The sequence below is a fragment of the Ptychodera flava genome, chromosome 22 (assembly GCF_041260155.1).
Source record: "Ptychodera flava strain L36383 chromosome 22, AS_Pfla_20210202, whole genome shotgun sequence".
NCBI lineage: Eukaryota > Metazoa > Hemichordata > Enteropneusta > Ptychoderidae > Ptychodera > Ptychodera flava.
The window spans coordinates 16,477,128-16,499,931 of NC_091949.1; the positions used below are offsets into that span (position 1 = coordinate 16,477,128).

General features: G+C 39.3%; 1 protein-coding gene across 22 annotated transcripts in view; it reads right to left on the reverse strand.

Moving 5' to 3' along the window:
• The window catches only part of LOC139122808 (collagen alpha-1(XIII) chain-like), a 150,332-nt gene extending 131,857 nt beyond the window's left edge, over positions 1-18,475 (reverse strand). For 17 of the 22 annotated variants that reach the window (XM_070688564.1, XM_070688556.1, XM_070688551.1 and 14 more), the window contains exons 1-2: positions 18,025-18,472; positions 17,789-17,876 (exon numbers count right to left, since the gene is read on the reverse strand). In XM_070688564.1, the coding sequence (XP_070544665.1) occupies positions 17,789-17,876; positions 18,025-18,291 (355 nt within the window). In that variant the 5' untranslated portion in view covers positions 18,292-18,472. Of the gene's footprint in view, positions 1-17,788; positions 17,877-18,024 lie in introns of all 22 variants that reach the window. The other 5 variants (XM_070688567.1, XM_070688563.1, XM_070688570.1 and 2 more) reach the window with 3 other exon arrangements.
• Between the last annotated feature and the right edge of the window lie 4,329 nt (positions 18,476-22,804).

Consider the following 22,804-nt stretch of genomic DNA (forward strand, 5'->3'; position numbering starts at 1 on the left):
CTATATACATACCAAATATGAGCTAAAAACAATTTAGATCACACATGCACGCCACCCACTTCCGATTTTCACTTTGTGAAAGCAAAAGAGAGGGGTAGACTCTACCGGGAGTCCAATCCCCTCGGCAGTTCTGGAATTTTCTGATGTACTAACTGGACCACAGAGTAATGGGTGTTTTATCTTGTCTCATGCTTAAAAGGCCACAAGGGTCTACTCAATGAAGATGAGACTTCAATAATTGCTCTGGAATTAAGAACAACAATGTTCCTGTCCTATTTAATAGGCGTAGACCTCCCCTAGTGGACACCTGGCTCGTAGTGACAGTCCGTGAACAAACTTTATTTAGTGATAGTAACCAAAGTGGTGGGACTGTTTCTGAGCCAGTGTCAATATCTAGCACTCCTGACAAATGTCAAGTCTATGAGAATAAACTGGGGAACTATTATCAATAGGATGTTTGTGTATGTATCTGTCTATCTGCATGCCTGTCTGTCTGTAGAGTGGTTGCAGTGGTAGCTGTTGAGGTAAATGCACAGCAAAAGTTTTTTTTATCATTTCTTGCACCAAACACAATTGTTTCATCATTAGTGATGCCTCTATGAAATTCACACATAAATGTTCTTGTCATAGATCTTCTCAGATTTCCTTTGAAAAGAACAGATTTTTAATTCCCTTGGGGTAACTTTCTCAAAGGGAAACAAACCAGTTAGACAATATGCTGACACTACCATTGCTTGGACTACGGTCATAAAAACTGAGCCATACTTGTCAAAAGAGTTTCAAAATTATAGGTGTATTGTCTTTGATGTTTTCACTCGCAGAGCGATGAAGCCTGTGGAATGGGATTTGATTCAGGTTTTGGAGACAACCAGGTGTCCTGCGGGTCTGATACTGCCAGTAAACAAATCATTAAATCATGGTTAATTAGGTCATTAAAAACATTTGCATATTAGTTCCTGTCTTGTCAGGTTGGACTCTTAGGATTTTGACAATCAGGGGAAACACATTTTCAAGTAACCGTGTTGATATGATTGTTGTATTTCTGATCAGGAAGCAAGAACATCATGAAGAGGTCCTTTCTGAATCTTTGTGTACCTGGTTACCTAGGTAACAAGAGACAGAGCTTAATATTGATCAACTAAAAATGAACAGAACATATTGGTTGTTATAACTTGTTATCAGATAAAATAGGTGAGGAGGATGGTGTTTATATTTGCAAGAATTAACACAACAACCTTGTTGAGACCGAGGTTAACAGACTTTGATCAAATTGTTTTGTTACTAACGATGCTGCTGACATTGTATCTGCAACACATCATGGAAACACACGGCAAAACGATGTGTACACAACAAGACCTGCAACGCATACCAGCTCAGCGTATGCACAGAAATGAAAATGATAAAATTTAATAACATTCCACAGACCGCTGGTCAGAACAGTTTCACGGGAGGAACACTCAATTGATCACAGTTACACAGGAAATAGCTGCCTTGGTGGTTTTCTGTCAAACAGAATGCTTGGCACCACCATTCACTTATAACAGGGTTTGCATAGAAAGACTCTGGCCCAAAATACTGAACCAACAATTTTATGAGAAAATTTTGATTCTTGGCAGGCAAGCGTAAATAATTTGCTATGATGACTTCTGGATTGTTATTCCAATCTCAGAAAGATCTTTTGATTAGAAATGATTACATACACATCAAGATTGTATGACTTGAAAATTCAAGTTCACCATTGACCATGACCTAAAACGGACAGAACTAGCTCAGTCAAAAGAAATTAACCCTTGTCTGACAAACATTGAACCGTAACCAGCAGTACAATAGCTACTCTATAAACATCAATAAACGGAACCACATGGCTTCCATGATTTGAGTATGGCATCTACATTGCGGTTACACAGCGGAAAGATTTCATCATAAGATCTCGCAATATCTGTTGAAGATGTAGAGGAGTCACTGGCATGGTAGGTGCGAATACATTTACTGACTGGTATTTCGACTATCTGAAGTTTCGGAAACTTCTCGAACTTCTTCGCACCATTTAGCATTATCACACCATACCATTGATTTCATATCATATTGCATCATATCAATGCCACTCGTATCAGCAAACATCCAGTAGTTAAACACATTGACCTTTTGAGGTATCTGCAACTGGAGGTATGTCTGCCGTAAGGCTTGAATACACCACGGAGAGAAATATCCCAAACTAAAGCGACAGCTATATCAGCAACAAGACCCTCCCGTATTGAGTCAAGATCCTCCAATTAAAACACTTGATTTGGATAAGTTTCTGGGCAATCAAAATGCCCGGTGGTCCGACATTTGAAAAATTGCAGTCCTAATTGGTGATGGGTGGGTAGCTCAGATTAATCGCAATAATTTTATCAAACTACATTTTCATGATCAGAGGTGGTACAGAAACTGTACGCTTGTGGAATAAATTACTGGAAGAAATTCAATCTAAGGTGCTTAAATAAAATTCTTTTTTTGCAGTCCGCCTGCTGATAGGTTTTCAGAGAAAGTTAAGAAAACAAACACAATGTTAATACTAAATAAAAATATTATTTTTCCAAACGAAATAAAATAAAAATTGAGCATATGTTAATATACTTGTGTTTGTTGTCTGCGTTTATCTTTTTCCTTGGTTGGCTGGTAGGATTTTCAAAAATCCAAGAATGGCAAACAAAGAATATTCTTTAAATGGCCTAACCTACAATGCTCGCTGGTTTTGATTTCTATCATTGCATTATCCTTTCCCCTTGCCTCCATTCTCAAAGTTTTCATAAACGCAAACTTAAATAGTTTGCAACTTGATCTCATCTGCATACCCTTCCCAAAATGCACCAGTCTACGTTACAGCAATAACATGCATGAGTTACAAAATATGCTGGAATGAAGATTTCAGATTGCCATGTTTTCTCATGACCTTTGACCCATCTGATGTTACCCTCACAAAACCACTTTGAAGGTGCCAAATGAACAATTTTGTTCATTTTTGTTGCTTGGGAACTATTTTATACATACAGAGAAGGATACTGTAAACGCTGATACGGAGGTTCATGATGAGATTAATTTTTATAGCTTTATCATGAAATACACCCCTGATCCTTTTCAGACATCTATCTCCCCATCTAAAGAAAATTTCAAATTCATTCACTTAGCATCTGTTACTATCATGATGACGTATCTGGCAAAACCATCAGCTTTGGCTTACGATTTATTCTCTGCCCTGTACCACATTAACACAAACAATATTAGTATTTGTGTGGTAACTACGGCAACAACAAATCACACCGGCCTCGTCAGTATGTTCAGTAAAATCACTGTTGACTGGAATCTCTATTTAACCAAACAACACTCCGATAAATATGCCCTTTGCATTGCTACTTCTAAGACCCGGGAATCTCTGCAATTTTAATTCTTTTGACAGCAATTTGAGGCGTACATTGCAAGTTGAAAGCTATACAAATAAAGTCAAAGGGGCCAAGTACACATTGAAGGGCATACAAGAATTGTCCTTGATATGTGAGAAGATGTATCATGCCTTCAATTCAGCAAAGTAACACAAAAAATACGGTTGAAAAACCAATTACTGTGTGGTGATATTCTTTACTGTTGCCTGGATTTCATCACAGTAGAACCAGAAAGCATCTAAGTCCTGTAAGCATTCTGGGGGCAGCTGCCCCTGCGCATAGTTTGCAGTCTTGCGCATAATTGAACTGACTCGGCAAACTGACTTCCGAACACCGACTCGGGTTTCCATTGCTATTTTGAAGATGGCCGAATCTGCCAGCGAATCAAGACCCATAACCTTACCACGGTTACAAACTACGCAATGCACGGTAATTAAGAGAAGTAAACATGCTTTCAGCATGTTAGCTTGCACAGAGACATTGTTTTAACAGACCTTTTAATCTAACAGTTAAATGAATTGTCACATCAACACCCTCAGAATCTATGACTTACTTGCAGCAAGTTTCTTCAACCCTTTGACTGCTGTAATTTTTCACACCAGAATTTAAGTGCAACATTTTACCAATTTTTATGAATTTTATGAGACTTTTTAGATAATTTTGGACCAAATGGTCATAGCTTCCCATTGACTACAGTTCTTCATCAAAATTTAATTGAAATTCTGAAAAAAATTGTTTGAAACTGAAAGAATTGTCTGCTTTATATTTTATAAAGGTGATGAAAATTGACTTTGATGCTCAAAGTGTATCAAGGATTTACGAGTTCAAAATTTCCATATAAAAGTTTTTTAAACAACTACTGGAATTATATACATTTTATGAACATGATTTCAATTTATGTACAACTGATATCCATACAATGTACATTAGTTATTATCTTTCTCAAAAACAAAAATCCTTTTCTTAAATTTCAGATAGTATACTTGTTGTATATGAACTACTAGTATAATTCAACTTTTTCAATATCAAGAATTTCCTCCTGATCGTTATAAAAAAGCTGATTGCTCGTTTTCCTGTGACCTAGAACTTCATCATTCCACTGATGATATCACGTTTGCATCGAGCATGTGCCGATACATGTAGCTATGTGAGGAAGTTGACATATCTGTTTTACCACAACACTCCATATTATCGATAAAAATTTTACTGTCAGTATTAAATTCAAGGCACGCATCTCTCAGGAACAGAATAAACTCAAGATCAGCTTTCATAAACGTGAAAACGTATCCACTGAGTTTAATTTTTCTGACCTAATATAAACAAGATATGGACAAGATGACACGAATAAAAGTGAGAGGAATGTTGGTTATTTATGGTAAACTGCCAGTGCCAGGTAACAGCAATGGCTTTGGCAGTAGTGGCAGTGATGGTATACCACAGCAATGGCCTTGGTGGTGGTGCTTGGAATTGGTAGTGGCAGCGGTTATATGGTTGGTGGTGGTGGTGGCAGTGATTACATGCTTGGTGGTGGTAACAGCGGTTACATGGTTGGTGGTGGGGGTTACAGTGATTACATGGTTGGAATTGGACAACGGTGGTTACATGGTTGTAGGTGGTGGTGCCAGTGGTTACATGGTTGGAGGTGGTAATGACGGTTACATGGTTGGAGGTGGTAATGACAGTGGTTACATGGTTGGAGGTGGGATGACAGTGATTATATGGTTGTAGGTGATGGTGACGGTGGTTAGATGGTTGGAAGTGGTGATGACAGTGCAGCATTTGGTTTCTGTGACCCTTAAAATGATAGCTGCCATGGTTACGGTACTGGTGGTTGTGACAGAGGTGTTGATTCGCTGCTTTGTGTGGTGGAAGTGGCGGTGGTTGCAGACCTGGGATTAATGATAACTATGGTATGCTGATGGTAGTGGTTTTAACAGTGGCTGTAACTGTCTGGTAATGCTGGTGGTACAGGAATGGTAGTTTTGGCTGTAGAAGTGGTAGGGACAGCCATGGCAGATTCTAACAATGACGTGTTTATGACACTTGCCTCCACACCTGGTAAACGAGTCAGTATGGTTTTTCTGAATTTCACAATTATAAGATAGTACATGATCACATCTGCCAATGATAATATAATACAACATTCATTTTTTATTCATTGCTCATTAGATAATCATTAACATTTCTATTCAAAGTTCATTTGATCAATTTACATGCATGATCGACATTCTCTTCTCCCTGTAATATGAAATCAGCGAGATGACAATGACAGAAGAGATAGCAGAGGTATCTTCAGTTACCCATCACATGACGTATCTTGATCAAGCCCCTGCATATGACTAGCCAGCTGCGGAGAGTCTAAATGACGAAAATGTTGACATATTCATCAACTTTCCATAAAAATATTTATACATAATGATCAACCGTACTTTGCCAATACCGGAAAGGCTTGATACACTTTTGAATAGAGCTTTTTTTCATTAGATTTCTCAATAACTCTACAGCCGCGGGGAAATACAGTCATGAAAAGAATATCAGGTTTTGTCATTAAAAAGACCTTTTTAAGCCATTCAGTTATGACTTACAGTAATATAATAGACCACAGTTTATAAATAGTGTGACATTTTAATAATAATTCGGAAGACTGATCAAAGTTGTTCAAATCAAACTTTACTGCAAACATAATTCATCTGTCAATTCAAACACTGGTGAAAATTGTGAGACCCCTCTCTCAATATGTCTCTGCGCCATGCTGGCAGACTATTCTTAGCTAAACGTTCCCTTAGCTGAACTTATCGTGAGACGTCCCACTTAGTTTGGCAACATGGGTGGCTGACTGGAACGTGAAAAACAGTATTCCCCACGGTTTTACAGAATCTGCCCGAGCTTTAACACAGTGATGAAACTCTAGTGTATGCTCAGTCGCATTACTCCTTCTGTTGTAACAAATCAGTGTCTCCGATTTCATATCATGTGACAAAATACCGTATGAATCTTAATGACTTTGATTAACCTTCTTGTAGAATTTCACATTTCATGGACAGACAGAGTTTCAGGGAGAAGGCTACTGGCACATAAAACATGCCTGATTTTGAAACTTTTGGCTGGATAAAAACAAAAACAAGAAGTTTCTGGACATTCTTGAAATAATCGCCAGGACAAGTCAATAGATGTGGAATGCTAGCCCAATAAATGTCCTTTGTCATAATTTTTAAGAGGTTGTCTCTGAAGGGGCAGAAAAACAAGTACTCTCTTCAGCTTTGCTGGATTTTTTAGTGCCATGAAAGTAGAGCACTGGGCCCTGGGAATAGCTAAGACTTGGCTAAGTTTTGTCAAGGGAAATGGGGAAAAGTTTGGGATAAAAGAGGATGATCAGTGATTTTTGTTTCTTTCTGATCTTCAAGTTATGGCTTCATCAAAAGGTGATCTTTGAAGGACCATACTGCAAAATTCACATGAAAATCTCACACACACATCTCTCTCATTTGCTTCCTCTATCTCAAACATCACGGTGTTGTAGACTTGCCACAATTGGCTGTTGTATTGCATGCATTACATCTGTGCAAGAAAATGCATCTGGCAACCATCTAAATCCCACTACAAACAAGAAACAACCTGATTGTGAACACATTTTTGCTTCTCACTACCATATTATTGTAACTCTGATAGCCTTTTAACTGCAAAAAGTACAAGTTTTGCTGCCGTGGAGTACTGAATTTCATCTTCCAGTATCTAATGAATCTTGATCACCATACATTTCTGCCCAAGCAAAACCACGTGTAGAAGAGCAGCAACATTGCAAATCAGAATTTTTTTTAAGGTTTGTAAATTGTAAAAGATTAATATCAGACACCAGGCTAACAGGTGCATGATCCCACGGAAACTATCAGTTTATGAAATGCCCGTCATGCAAGGATCATTGGGCCACCGTCCTTTGAATGTTGCAACCTGGTATGGAACAGATCCCGAATGCAAGGCACACAGCACCATGGGAGACTCAGTAGTGGATATTGAATATTTCCCTTAGCTATCAAGTGTTGTAAACCTTAATCGTAATGGCATTAGCAGGCCAACATTCATCCTATAAATCACTCCTCGCTTCCTGATCAAATTAAAAAGATTGGGAGAATGGATATAAAATATACCACAGTAACAGGTTTATCCAGCATTTCACCACATTGGTCCGTAAAGCCTGGTCGTAGGATTGTATATGGCACAGGAATGTGGTGGCACCACATTCATAACACATTATACTATGGCATTTGCAGTTGTATCTTTTATCTACGTTGTGTGTTGTAACTCCTATCTAAGTAAGAAGTCTACACAGAAATTTGTGAGTATATACTTGCAAGATGATATTTACATCACCAAAAATTGTTTGTGATTTTTGAGGAATAAAACATAAATGTCTTAACACTACTTCCAGATATTTTTAACGGATGAGTGGTGTTGTTACTGTAGAATGGCCACCACAGTGCAGACATTTGGAATCAGATGTTATCGCTTTCATGTTTACATTGGAGGTATAGAGGTTGGGAAAAGTGGAAATTTCTACTGAGAACTGGAATGTGCCTCCTCTCTGATGACTAACGTTCTACCAATGCCACAGAGAGCTGGAAATGTGTACTTGTATAGGGTCTAATTCACAAGTCTGCCTAGATCATTCAACTGACCATTCCATTGCTCGACAAAATTTTTTGCGCAGGCAAAACCAAACCCCATTCCCACATGGCTTCTCAAGGTATTTCCATTGATGCATTATTTCACTAGAGAATTTGGCAAAAAATTTGGAACAATCACTGGGTCACAAACATTATCTCATGTGCTATGGAATCACTCTGCCTGTAATTAGGATCTTCAGATGAGCATTAAACATGACAAGCAGAGCCCTTTCATTTCCTCTCATACCATTTTCAGCTGCCTGAGCTGTGTTTTAATTTCCTTTCACACGCTCCAATCTTGGGGTAATATTAATCACCTAGTTTATAAAGAACTGAAAACCTAGATCCGTGAGTTAATCCAGCTCAAAGCAAACCCAAGGATTGGGGATATCTTAACACCCAAAAGCCATCAATTTCAAAATGCTTACCGGCAAATTTGACAGTTTCTTGGGGAGATGCTGAACAGGGGAGAGCAGTGTACCACATGTGCTTGAGTTCGAAGTGGTGTGTACAGACACTCCAAGCAAGCACTTAGGTTTCATCTGGCCTTTTTAATCAAGTCTAGGCACTCACTTATGACCTGCACATTACTTAAAGAGAAATGCATGATACATTAAAGGGCGGGTAATGCTAACTTTTGATGATTTTATACAATATTTTTATTTTGTATGCTAATTGCAAGTTCTTATTCTTCTCCAAAAAGAATGTTGAACACCCAGTATTTAGCTTGTCAACATAGCGTCTATATGAGTAAAATGCATGGTTATTGTTTACACTTGAATTCTGGTCCGGACAAGAATTCACTTGTCAACAATTACGATGCAGTTTACACACTACAGGCTGAGTTGACAAGCTGAGTACTGTGTGTATGTCAACATGCTTTGGGGAGTGGAGCAAGAAATTATGGCCAACAAAAACTGTGAAAAAAAAAAGTTAGCATTAATTAATGGCCCTTTAATAATGAATTGACCTGATCTCACAATCCATCAATGCTCTGAGAATGTTCAGGTTGGCTTGTAAGGTTGTTTTTGTTAAGGTACCCCAGTAAATGTTACCGGGGTTCCCCAGTCATTTTACCGGGGTTCCCCTTGGTATATCAATGCAATCAGATTAGGGGACAGCAGCAATGTTACCGGGGTTCCCAAATCATTTACCAATATTCCCAAACCTTAGCAAAAACACTGGTTCAGGTTGGCTTTTAACAGTGTAAGAATATGTCAGATAAGTTCTAGTAATAATTTCATCCCATGGGCAACAAACATTTCATCAATTCAATACACTTTAAAAGTTTAAATACTGGTAAATATTCTGTGTCAAACGTTTTGCAGAAACAGCTGTTAAGTTTCAAATCGTCGACATATCTGACCGATAGGTCTGCAAAGGTTTCACAGAATGACCTTGAATGGGTCTTTTTTAATACTGTTATACATATATAATTACATACCAATAGCCGGTATGGAACAGTGTGTACAAGATGCTATAAATCTCACATATATCACAAGCATATGGAATTAATTTCAGGAAGCAAAATTGTATTAGTAAGTTGCAGGAAGCCTGCATTTTATTTGCAGAATTCAAACAGCCAAGTACACACAAGAATTTAGAGTCTGTTCAGATTTGAATTCATGACGTAAACAAAATTTGTCTTCTTCTACTACTGGGAATATTTGTGGGAATGCCGACCATCCTTATAAATGGGACAGGTTCTGTCCACAATTTGCTATGTTAGGCTCAAAAAATATTGTCAACAGAGTATATGGTATGTAAGGAGTATGTCTATAAAGGACAGCTTTAACCCTTAGAGTGCTTATTTTTCCCACCAATATTTTAGTGTAACATTTTACTGATTTTGAGGAATTTTTCTGTAATTTCTTTAATAATTTGGACCAAATGGACATCGACTGTCAATGGCTACAGTTTTTGATCAAAATTTGTGGAAAAATCTGAAAAAAAAAATAACTGGGTTATATTTTACAAAGGTGACAAGAATTGACTTTGGCACGCAAAGGGTTAATAGCTCATGTATTTATCAACACTGTACAAACACTAATATCTTAAATGCAATTCAATTTGAAGTTACTGCAAAACTATACAATGTCCATATCACTGCATCTTGGATTGTAAACTCCGTCGCACCATTAGTTATCTAGCCCTGTACATTTGAAAAATGTATTTTGAAAATACCAACTAACTTTTTCGAAAGGACTTAAAATCAAATAAACTGCAAACAAATGTCATCTCTGGGAATACATGAATAGTGCATAAATTTGATTTGGAAAACCAATGATATGCAATTATTTGAAGTACCGATAAGGCAACATTGATGCAAATTTTATCCAGCTGACATCTCTGAAATGAAAGAACGTAATATTTTATACAGAAATCTTCAGAATTCCAAGTAGTAATGAACTATTCACCAACCCTAGACTTGGTTCAAGTCTGTGATTTGTGAATGTTTGAGTGGAGTGAACGCAATGATTTGTATTTTGCTTTCATGTGAAACGCGCGCGTGAGTGGACGCGATGAGTAGGGTGAACGCGATGAGTGGAGTGAACGCTATACAGCGGAGTTTCACCCGGAATCACAGACTTGGCTTTCTTGCAGGGTTTGCGTTGCTATAAATTATTCATGAGATGACGTTTTCTTTACTCATATATTATTCATAAGATGACATCACTAAATTTTACACATTGGGAGGAGTTACCAATTGACCCACACGAGACGTTGAGACGTGCATAAAACCACGGTCCCTCCACACTTTTGTGGAGGGACCGTGATAAAACTCACATGGCGTTGTTGACAAAATGTCGAGTGCGATCACTCCCACAAAAGTCAGCACGACCTCTGTTCTATCACCGAAAACGCGTGAAAATATGTGTTGTTTGTGGGGCCCATGTTACAAAATGCGAAAATCGTGGCCGGTTATTCAAGGATGGAAAAAGACACCGTCCTTACAGTTGGAGCCTGTTCTCTTACGTGCCCGAAGCGATGGAAATCAAAACAATGTGGAGCGACTTCGTATGTCAGTGATTTTCCGCTGCCGGTTGGTGTGCAGACGAACACATCTTTTCCCTCAATGTAACTCTCAACAAGCTTTCTTTGGTAATCTCGCATGATTAGCGGTGGTCGACCGATCAGTTGTAAAACGCGGTGGATGTACGAACGTGATGCTATTATTCGCCCAGATATAAAACGTACTCGATGTCTAGCTTTGCATGGAGATGACAACAAACTTTTCAATGCATGCAGAGGTTTATTAGCAAGCGTTCTTCTTATTGGCCAGAATAACGGCGGGGGCTGTCAATCATTTTGTATTTGCTCTACGTCACTGTGTACACAGTCCGTCTCACCGCCTGTACTTTGCAAGAAGTCCAAGTCGGTGAATCCGGCAGAAACTAACTCACTACTGCGCAGACTCAAACGTGACGCATTCAATCGCTGGGAAAACCTGGCGTGAGCTGCCAAATTCCGGATAGGTTTGTACGAAATAGGAGAGACACAAGAGAAACTATTATAAATGATTTTATTTTTTTAAAATTCACCGACTTGAACCAAGTCTACACCAACCCTAGAGTCTGTACAAAAGGTTACTCAATGACAAACTTCCATGTACTGATTCAAAGTAAACGTTATCGGCGGTATCGCAAAAAACAGACAAGTATTTTTACTGTGATTTAGCAAAAAACCACTGCCGCAAAGCATTGTTGGAAGTTAAAAATCTGCATCTCAATTCCAGCAGAGTATGAAAACGATTAGAAAAAATGCGATCATGCGATTACAGAGCATCTCAAGGGACTTAGACGGGGAAAAGAATTTACATTCACACGGATTTGCATTCACAATTCCTAATAATCTGATTATTTGTAATTCATCTTACACACATATTAGAGAATTCCATTTTTGGCGTCTTCTTACACTAAGAGGTTATATTTTGCTGGAAATACCTTGACTTGGACAGTTGAAACACATTATTTTGCATAATAATAGCTCTATCACGTTACCTAAACATGCTACACTTGTCTTTTCTTTTTCTTTAATGCTGGAGTTGGAACTTATCCAAATAGGGAACAGGTGTTGGGAAATCTTTTGCCAAGTAACTTTCTTTCATCTTTAATTCTCATAAATGTAATCGCATTTGCGCAGAAGATCCTTCAATCCCAAGCATCAAGTCAAAGCGAGCCCTAATCAAGGGAGGATAAAATGTCTGCAGCAATCCACGGCTCTGAGAGAGGTGCAGTTTCTCAATGGCCTGCTAATAGACACACAATGCTATGTCGAAGCTGATGGGCACTTCAGCCAGTGAACCACCAGCCACCCCAGCTTCCTGTAAACTCATGTTACAATATGTCTACCATACCCCCTAGCTTGATAAAGTCGAAGAAATATCATAAGCTATGGTGTCAATCTGCAGTAAATTAAAATCACCAATTTTCAAACCGTACCTTGCCTTTCTCGGAGCCTATCTGAAACAGCCGCTAGTCCAGATCAGTTGTACCCCTTCTTCTTCTCTCTACTTTTTTATCCCTTCATATAACGTGATTTCGCATGTCTCAATAAAAGTGAACAAACATGATTATCATATCAATATTTTTCCTGTTACACAGGAAGGGTCAAGTGTGTCTCTCAACAATCGGAGTCTTTCATTATCATAGGGCAACGTACTTGACATCATGGGAATTAATTTACCTCACACGCCGACACACGTGCTATTTTGTTGTTTCACAGTTTTGCTTCGCTAGAACAGAAACTATTTCTGTACATATCTTTTCACAATTACCCCATCAAACTACGATGGGAAAAACCACACAATGGGACTAGTTCTAATACATCGTCACCTGCGACTCTATAAATTCATTAATATGCTTGCCCGTGGTCTGGCTTCTAGGAAAATGACACGCTCGACCTTACGTACGTATTTCATTATTCAATAAGTAACAGTATTCATATTGTTTCCATGGCAAAGCAAAAATGCTTCAGGTAGATTCGGCACGTCTATGCAAGGGCAAGCGTCAGCCTAGCTTTAAATAGCTGTGAAGCACAATAAAACTACGGATAGCCCTCTGGCTCATTTCAGCCTCTTGAAATTCTCATAATTCTTCTGAAGAAGGCTTATCGTGAGCACCTATCCATGGTACAAGTCAAGGATTTGTAAGAGAGTTTATCTCTAAATCCACCGATCTACAATTCATAGACCCATGACAAGGTACTACATCAGTTTGATGATAGCTCAAGTGAAGTGGCTACGGGAGTGTATAACAGGGTTCATTGAGCAAACATCAGAATGAACGACATGACAGTTAAACAGACACTTTAAGCTTTTTCAGGTACAGTCCACGTCCCGTGCCTACCCCATAACGTTTACATAATTGTTGCTTTCAACCTGCATACCTTCTGATATAATTTTAAAAAAATCACAATAAAAATTATGTCAAAGTTTGTATTGTTTGGGAATTTTGATGATGTATGGCTTTGACTGGTCATTATTTCATACATCACAATTCTGATGCAGTGTCCTTCAACATATACATATAAACTTCAGTTTGCTTTGACATTTTTTGAACATTCACTGATCCATGAGTGTTCCCCTGCACAACACATTTCAATGAAAATTTTCCAAAGTTTCACAGTTCCTTGTACACACAGATTCATTTTTTTCAAAAGCTTTCCTCATGAAACCTTCATGGCCACCATAGTGATTTCGAACCACAGTAAGAAATGTGCCTGATTACAGCTGGGTTATTGCAGTCATTAATTAAAATCTTTTTCCCAGAGTTGTTTTGAAGTGACTTAAAATTCAAATGGAAGCATTTAATCAGCATGGGAAAGAAGCAATGGCACAGTTGGAGTCTCCACTGTGATGTATGGAATACTGTTCTCATTGTAAGAAAGAAGTGCATATTCCGGCTACCCCCATAAATCCTTCTGTTGATCACATTTTGGAATCCATTCCTGCGTACTGAGTTGAATATTTTTCTCAAGTTTTAATCTCAGCTAGGTTCCACACGACAGGAATTCGGGGCATTCTTCGGGTTACGTGAGACTTTCATGGAAGACTTGTCACAATTTGAGCAGAACCACCTCAATAATGAATATTCATTGATTTCAGGGCACACACGTGTGCAGCGTCCGCAGAGTATTGATCATGCGACAATTGCAAGGCAGGAAATTTGAGGAGATCAATTTCAATTGAATCAAATCAAAATCACTCTGCATTGATTTACAATTAATTCATTCCATACCTAGTTGTCATTACGGTGTAATTTTAGTCATTAACTAATCACAAACTACACTTATGCATCAATTTAGCCCTTAAATTATTTCCAGAACAGTGATTCTACCAGAGCTATATAGATTGGTCCTTCAACAGCCATCTCACTGCTAAATAAGCTATTTCAATCACCATAATTTTTACCAATTTGCAAATTTCACCAGCAACGGAAACACACCACGGATATAAAGCCCCATTTGTCACTGAGGATCCTGAGGATGAAAATATCATCAAATGGAGGTCATTGCCACAGCAACCAAAATTTCTCCATATTTCCCTGAAACCATAACAAAGTAAAATAACTGAATCATGGGGCAGCTAGGATATATATGCAATGCTCCACTGATTGATGTTTCAACCCAGTGTCCTTGAATTTCACACTCCTATCACAATTCCTGCCTTTCATGTATACCCATCTATCCATTATAATACTGCAGCGTTAGTCTTTTTGCAAAGGACCCATTTTATGAGCCGGAGTGTTCCTATTTCACTGGATAGTCTGTTCTTCAAAGGATCCCCTTCTGAACATACTAGCGCTCAATTCGCACTACTAGGTTACCCATAGGCATAGGACCACCAGCAGAGATTCTCAGGTCACAGGGGTCAACCTACTCCACAGCAACAAACTACCCTCACACACATCTGAGAGTCAATTTAAAATATGATACGGCAAATTAATTTCAAAAAGATTGTATAACTGGCAATCACGCATTTCCTTTCTTATAATATTTCTTCTTGACATGGACAAACTCTTTACTTGTGACTTGTTTTGGCTTTCAAAAACTTTCAAAAAGCTTGAGCCCTGAATCTTGGAGAGTTATATCACCTTTAACTATCATACGTATGGTTGTCGTATTTTAAACATGGATGGTTGAATAAGTTGTAGCATTATGTCTTGTAATTCTTTCTAATTTAAAATTTTTGGATTTTTAACAATGAAGTTAAGTCTCAAGTAAGATTGATCGGACACAACAACCGAAGTTAAATTAGGAATAATGGAAAATCAAAGAGATATCACCAGATCAAAAAAGGAGGAGGAGGATAGATAACAAGAGGAGGGGGCGGACAGATTGTAAGACAAGGAGTCTACATACTTGATGGAAACACTGAGCCAAGATCTGATATTACATGACCTCACTCTTGTAAAAGAAGAATTCACTGCAGTTATAAGGAAAAACCATGGCTGTATAACATGTAGTGCCATCGTACGTTGTAACATTGACAACGCAGACATGACCGGGGACAGAGGTGGCGATAACAGAGGTGGCCAAAACAGGTGCCGGTACAGGTCAAAGGTCATGGTGTCCTGGCAGTCACCGGCAGATTATGATCACTGTGGGAAAACACAGTTACACAACCCATCTTGTAAGCCATCACTTGCCAATCACAACAACAAACATGTACCAGACCCAAGTCTCAAGCATGACATACAGCAGTCAAGCCATCACTGCGCTGATATAACAACCAAAGCACAAAAAGGAACTCCAAACTCAGCTTGATTTTGAACATTTTGACCATGCACATCGACTAAAATTACCTATAAAAAAACAATACAAGCGCAAAATTCCTCTTCTCCAGAATTGTCAAGAGTGTAATTATAAAGTTATCATTGCTCTACATTAAGAATAGGACATAAATCATACAGAGATAAAGAAAACAGTCAGCTACCATAAAAATGATTGCTGTACAAAGTGATGACAATAATTTCAGAATTCCTAATAAGTTACCTGAAGCATGCCTGTAATATTCTTGAAAGCTAGCTCTCTTTGGCTGATCTCCAGAGACACTGACAAGGTTAGGATATTATAGTACGACATGTCAAAAACAGTCCTCCAGCGCTGGTGTGAAAACTTTTATCTCGCCATAATAGGGATATTGTTGGCTGGATCAATTAAATTCCACGGTTACATGTTTTAAGATGAATCAACTATAGATCCAGCTTGTGAACACTAAATGCTTCAAAGCTGAACAGCTAAGTGTAGTCTTTTGCTGACACGTTCTTTCATCAATTGAACATAATTAGTGTATGTGAGAGTGTGTGTGTGTGCTTTACTAGTACCATACGGTGCTTATGAAGGGGCTCAAAAACACCATTCAAGGGCCTGGGATCATTATATTGGTCTTACTATTTACAGCAAAACGTGTGACACAATTGAATAGGGGGGATTTTCATGCAAGCTACTACGCTGGGGCTGTGCTCAGGTTGGGTTGGCCAGCTGACAGCTCTTGTACTAACCTGGACAGTGCCCACTAGTGACAGTGCTCAGGTGACACATACAGTGAACGGTCACTAAGGCTTTTCCGGCGTACAGTCCTTTTTTCATTTAATTGCCATCGAGATAAAGAAAGTCTGAGAATGGTGTGGCCTTACAAGAATTACAGTGCAAAAGTGACAGAAGGTCCAACGGCGGTTAAATGAAAAGCTGCCTAAGTGGAGGAAAAAGACAGATTACCTTGCATGGAGGAATACGGTCAAACTTTTAAAGGACCACCGGTGGGTTGAACGGGGGGCCAGTAAATGAGGCATATACAGGTCACAGTGTTTTACACTGTAACTGCACTTAGCAAATCCAAGACCAGCTTTCAAAAAGCCATCAAGCGGCCAAGAATTAGGGGGTATTACACACATGCTTTCTTTTGTGTCTTTGGACTACGGCTATTTATCGTTCCTTTTAATAAAGGCGAGCAAAATTGGACATACAACTTGTTTCTTCCGCTCTTTTTGAAAGTCGCCAAGTGCGGCTCACGACACAGTTATCACTCCAACTCAAGGAGGTGTTTATCGTCTTTGTAAGGGTTTCCAAGCGGCAAAAGTACGGAAATGGCAGCTAATGATGTCACGTAAATACCCACCAATTTCACGGCAAAACTAACTCTGGAAATCGATCTGGCGTGTAATAGTACTGTAACTACAAGGCTGCCATTAAAATTGCCGACTCTCAGACGGGGAGATTGTCCACGCGAGGAATGTGGACGTACACATGGTAAAGAAATCGCACTGTATACACACTGTGGTCAAAACTTGGAGTCTTACTCTCAGCTGACTCAGCAGCCAAGACGTTCAGTCAAAATCTCAAGGAGCCTTCTTGTGCTATGTGAGCAGCAACACGCGGCTTATACCACTAGCGTCTTATAACATAAGCAAACATAGTTGGCATAAGCCATGTCACGGAAGAGGGTTTCATCTGTCAGGCCCAGGTAAATACAAATCGCAACAAATGCGCCGCACAAACAAAAATTTGCACCCAAATCGGATGAGACATACACGCTTGCAATATTATACGTCGTGCTACTTTTGTACTCGCTTCATTGATTGTGTCAATTGGTGAGCGCAGGGAAAACTAGCTCCTTTCACACTCAATAACATCGACTGACACCCATCCCTTTATCGGGAGCAAGGTCTAAAACTACATCAATTCTGTAGTATGGGCACTCACCTGGAGGGCAGAAACACTTCTCCTTCTCCTGGAGAAATTCAGTTTGCCTTTTCTGTCTCGCTGTTATTTCAATATGCTTCTCTATCCGCTGCAATAGATGGGAAACAAAAGTTCGGGTTACGAAAGAGAATCCAACACAATATTATTAACAGCGTTTGAACAATACCAAACGCTGTGTTTACAAAATAGAAGCTGTAAGCTAATATAAGTTTTGAACAAAAATGTAAGGAACTTGCCTCGGAGAAAAGTTCATCTAGACGCCTGTTCAAATAATCCTCCATTTTCGCCGTTTCCTGAATTTCCAAATTGGAAATGCGTCTTTGAAGCCCTGAAATCCTACTGTCCAACAATATGTACACGAATACTACTGCTACTAAACAGAACATGGAGCTTAGAATCCAGCATGTCACTCCGAACCACGTCTTAGAGTTCACGTCTCGGTCCCCCTTCGATCCGCACTGGGATCTTTCGAACTTGTCCGATTTCCCGTGTACCGGGTCCATGTTGCACGATCTGTCAGCCAGTGTGACAACTCGACGTCCTTACAGATAAAATCCTTGTTGGCCGATTTTGTGCTCTTCTTGAAAATAAAGAAATCACAGTGTACACAACCTACTCGAACTTCGATCGCGGTACAACTGGCAATATTATTCACATGCCTCGACTGCTAGCCAGCTATCAACTTCTTACGCTCGCTGAACTTCTACTAATTAATAGGAAAATCACTCCGCGTTGTGCTACGACCCCCGCGAGTTTTTAAAACGCCAAGTGACACACGACGGAATACAGTTTCGTCTTCGATTACCGTTACAACACTACCACGGTTTCTGTTTCACCTCGGAGTTTCTAAATGTCAGCATTTAGAGAATACGATCGCCTAAATAATTTTAAGTCGTGGCAACCCAGCTGAACAACTTGGAGGTGAAAAGTAGTTCTAGCGGAGGAATAACTGATTATAATCGCAGTGCGATGCTCCAGTATTATCAGCTGATCATCTGTCAAATTTTGGGGATAGCCCACCCAGCTAAGAACCTTATCTCGCTGATTGGGCAAGTTTGTTTACAAAAGTGGAAATAAACACAGCTTCTCTTTTGCGCCAGTTACGATACACAGAAGCGGCTGGCGTACATAAACAAAACTTCATATGTGCATGTGTGCGTGTGGAGGAAAAGTTTTCTTCGATCTGGTTTCCGGAAATAAAGGCTTTGGTAGGGAGAGATATCGGTAGCCGGAATGCGTATGCCGGCGAAAAGTCTAGGGCAATGAATGTTGAACAGGCCGTGGGATTCAGATTTGCTATTGTGACAGCGTACGATCGTCTGTGTAGATAACGCCTTGTAAGTGTCGTTATGTTAATTTGTTAAAACCGCTCAGTGAATTAAAAAATGGGATTATAAACGCTTTTCTTTGGATGACAACAAATGACATGGGTTAGTAGAGTAACCACTCCGGAATCCGCTTCATCGACTGAAATCGATTGTACTCTTCACTTGTTTTGTTCTTGCCGAAATCTTTGAATACCGCTCCAGCGTACCACGTTCAATGTTGCGTCTATTTCAGCTGATTACCGCATTCCTAAAGCATTATCGTTTGGCCTACCGTGAGGGCAGCCTGCACTTTCGAAGAATAAGGTTGAAAGCCTCGCAGACCAAGGAAATCGAGAAGAAATACGCGTGGGCACACGGGGAAACGTAGTTTTCATCCGCAGAATGTTACCGACGATTTCTGTCATAGTTGTCCGTGTTAGGTCTCTACGTGGTTTACAGGCTTCCTATTTTCCCCGTCTGCAAGCAGTAAAAAAAAATTCCGTCGCAATGACAACCCTGATGACGCAACGCAAAAAAAAGCTGTTTCAGCAATAAACCGCATTTTCATCAATTAGCTATGTTCTTCGTGGCTTAGTCTTGTAAATCCCTTGTCATCGGTTCAATATAGTGTGTTCAAAAGCACTGTATTGCAATGGGATTACAAGACTTTTTACCAAAAATAATTTGTGCCACATTAGGTTTGAAAATGTACCTACTCACGCGTTGCCGGAGAAAATGACCCATTCTTTCAACACGGTAATTTATTTTTTAATTTGGCTCTGTTTGTTTGTTCGGTCAGTGTGTATTATGGGTTTAACATTGTTGTTCTAATGGTTGTTTTCGTAAATTGCCACTCTCTTTTTCTCGTCTCCGCCGAGGAATGTGCGATCGCGAATGTCCGTTAATCAGCGAAGCGAAGATGAATCGCCTTGTCGAACTAGATGGAATGTGTTTTGACATAGCATCTCGGTCGCCAATGAACTTCTGATGAGTTTGTGGGTAGTTACCTAAACGTAGACACGGCCTGCAACGCTGTGATGAAATGACTATGCCACAAAATTTAGCACCCTAATTTGGCAAAATCTCCTCAGTGCCTCAGTTATTCCTATTTTACCGGACAATGCAGAGTTAAACGTCCAGATGTACGGTTATAAAACCAGTGATCAACGCCCTGAAGGAACAATGCGACATTTTAGCCTTTATCACAGTGAAAATCTGATTATGAAACCCCAGACAACTTTGAGCTGTTTTAAACTAGATAATACCATGAATCATCTGCACATATTCTTCTTCAAACATATGAAAGAAAAAAAACAGATTTCTGTGTTGCTCTACGCTTCAACTGGCAATTTCGTGGTGAATATGAGAAAATGTTGGGTGAAGATCTTTACTGACATTGCATTTCGGGGGAAAATCCATTCTGTAATACCTGCCGGCGAAGACTAAAAATCGAACGTAGTCTATCTTTTTCAGAAAATATATCTCACGACTGTGCAATCAATAGGCAGTTTCAATACATCGATAAATGTTGCTGAAAGTTGAGGAGAAAGTGAAATGGGCCTCTTTGCGGTCACGTAAAACCGATGCGGAGATGATAGGGTCACCTTGCATGGTTACGTCAGCGATGACGCGCGAAATTTCGCTGACAAATATGCGATGTCATCGTATGCCGTTTATTTAGAATCAATCGTCTTTTCTTAGATCAGCGTGTTCCTAAAACAACCCAAAAATAGCAAACAGCGAGCGCTAACTGTCATTTTTCAGTCGACCCAAATCGACCTGCAAGTTGGACGTAACATCTCAGGTTATATCCAGACGTATTTCTGTCTTTGCCAACTCCATACACCGGATCTCCATTGGCACTAAAATTATTCCCAGTCGGACTTCCAACTTTTGCACCAAATAAGGAAACAGGGAAAAAATACGTAAAGCAGAAAGAGTTTTCCGAAATATTCCCATACGTTCGCCATTAGGCTGTGGCATTTTACTGCCAATACTTTTTAGAATGACGCCTGATGAGATACTATAGCAACAATTTATACACATACACACACACGTTTCAAACGTCGCGAACTACGTCATTGCAAATACTATTTATGCTGAAAATGACCAGATTTACGTGCCGCGTAGAATCGGGCTCGACTTTCTCAAGCTTCTAACCGTTAAATGTGGTCATTTTTCTCAGGGTCGATATATGGGAATGGGACATCGATTAGCCGATACGTCGAAAGTTGCCATATTTTACAAATCGACCCACGTAAGAGCAGGACGCGCAAGATGTTTTACCGATGTATCTATGACGACACGACTCGTTTTCGGTAATTTCCACACCGACATGATAAACCTATGTTTCATTAAAGAAGTACCCGGTATAAGCTCGTGCTAGCCGAAGACAGGTGCAGTTCATAGATATGGCATTTGGATGGGCAAGTTTTTGTGAATGAATAATATATAACTTAGTTAAGATAACTTCTGCATTTAAAACAAAGGACTAAAATAACCAAATCTTCGGTATTTGTCTGTATGTCTGGGGTGTTTTTTAAAAAAAGGAACGAGCTATCGAACATTTCAACCGGGCAAAAGACTCACTTCAACACTATAGTGGTTTTCTTAGTCCTGAAGACAGTTGCTATCCTACTAGTTTCCTGAAATCTTTTTCCAGGAACGAACAATGTCCGCTATATCACGTCATTGTTACTATTTTTTGTGTGTGCGAGTTACTGCTTAGTGATGGGGCGGACGCTATTGCCAAGAGACAACGGGCACACTGCCATCGCCAGGCAAAACTGACCCCAATAAAGTTTAACAAAGTATTGAAAGTGTTGCCTATAGCTGCTACCTCACTACCGATGCTTTCATTACTAAGTCTACTCAATAAATATCCCACAAGAGCTTCGCTCAAATAACACGAGGTCTCTTCACGATTTCATGTGATGACGTTGTTTACATCCATGTCCGTGAAAAGCTGTTGATACGAATTTGTTCGCCGCATCTTACAATTCGTATTTTCGGACAACAAGATTTCACACATTGTGCCAAAGTCTATTCAAGGAGATTGCAAAGACAATGGTCTACTTCACTAAGAAAGAACACTAATTAGTTTCGCACTTTGTTAATTAGGTGTTAGGTACCATTCAACAATCGGTAGTTCCACAAACGCCATTTAAGTGTTAAACTGGTAAAGTTTTCATCAAACGCACATGTCATTAGGTCATGTCAGAAGATAATTTTCTTGTGGTCGCTTTAAAACTATCGGAAACAAAAGAATTTTATTTACATTAAACTATACGAAGCGATCTATGGGAATCTTCTTCTAACCGGTCCACAATAAACGGATAACCACTGCCATCGGCGCTCACGATATTTTGAGTGCATTTAGAAATCGATCTTTCCTGAAGGTCGGGAGCTATTGAGCTAGCAAGAGTACCATGTCGAACATAGTGCCCTATTGAATAATATATTTTGTCGGCCTCATAGCCGACAGCGGTTTTCGCTGAGGTCGCCTATTAAATGAGGATGATTACTTCGAAACAAGAAAAAAACTGAAGTCTCGTAATATATTGGAAAAGATTATGTTAGCTTTATCTCATAATGTGGTAAAACTGTCCTTCGAGTGTTTTTCACAAAAACCTCTTCAGAGTACAAACCCCCGAGAACGAAAGAAAGAAGTATTTTATTACTCATTCGATGCTTATTGTCTTTCTTGTGA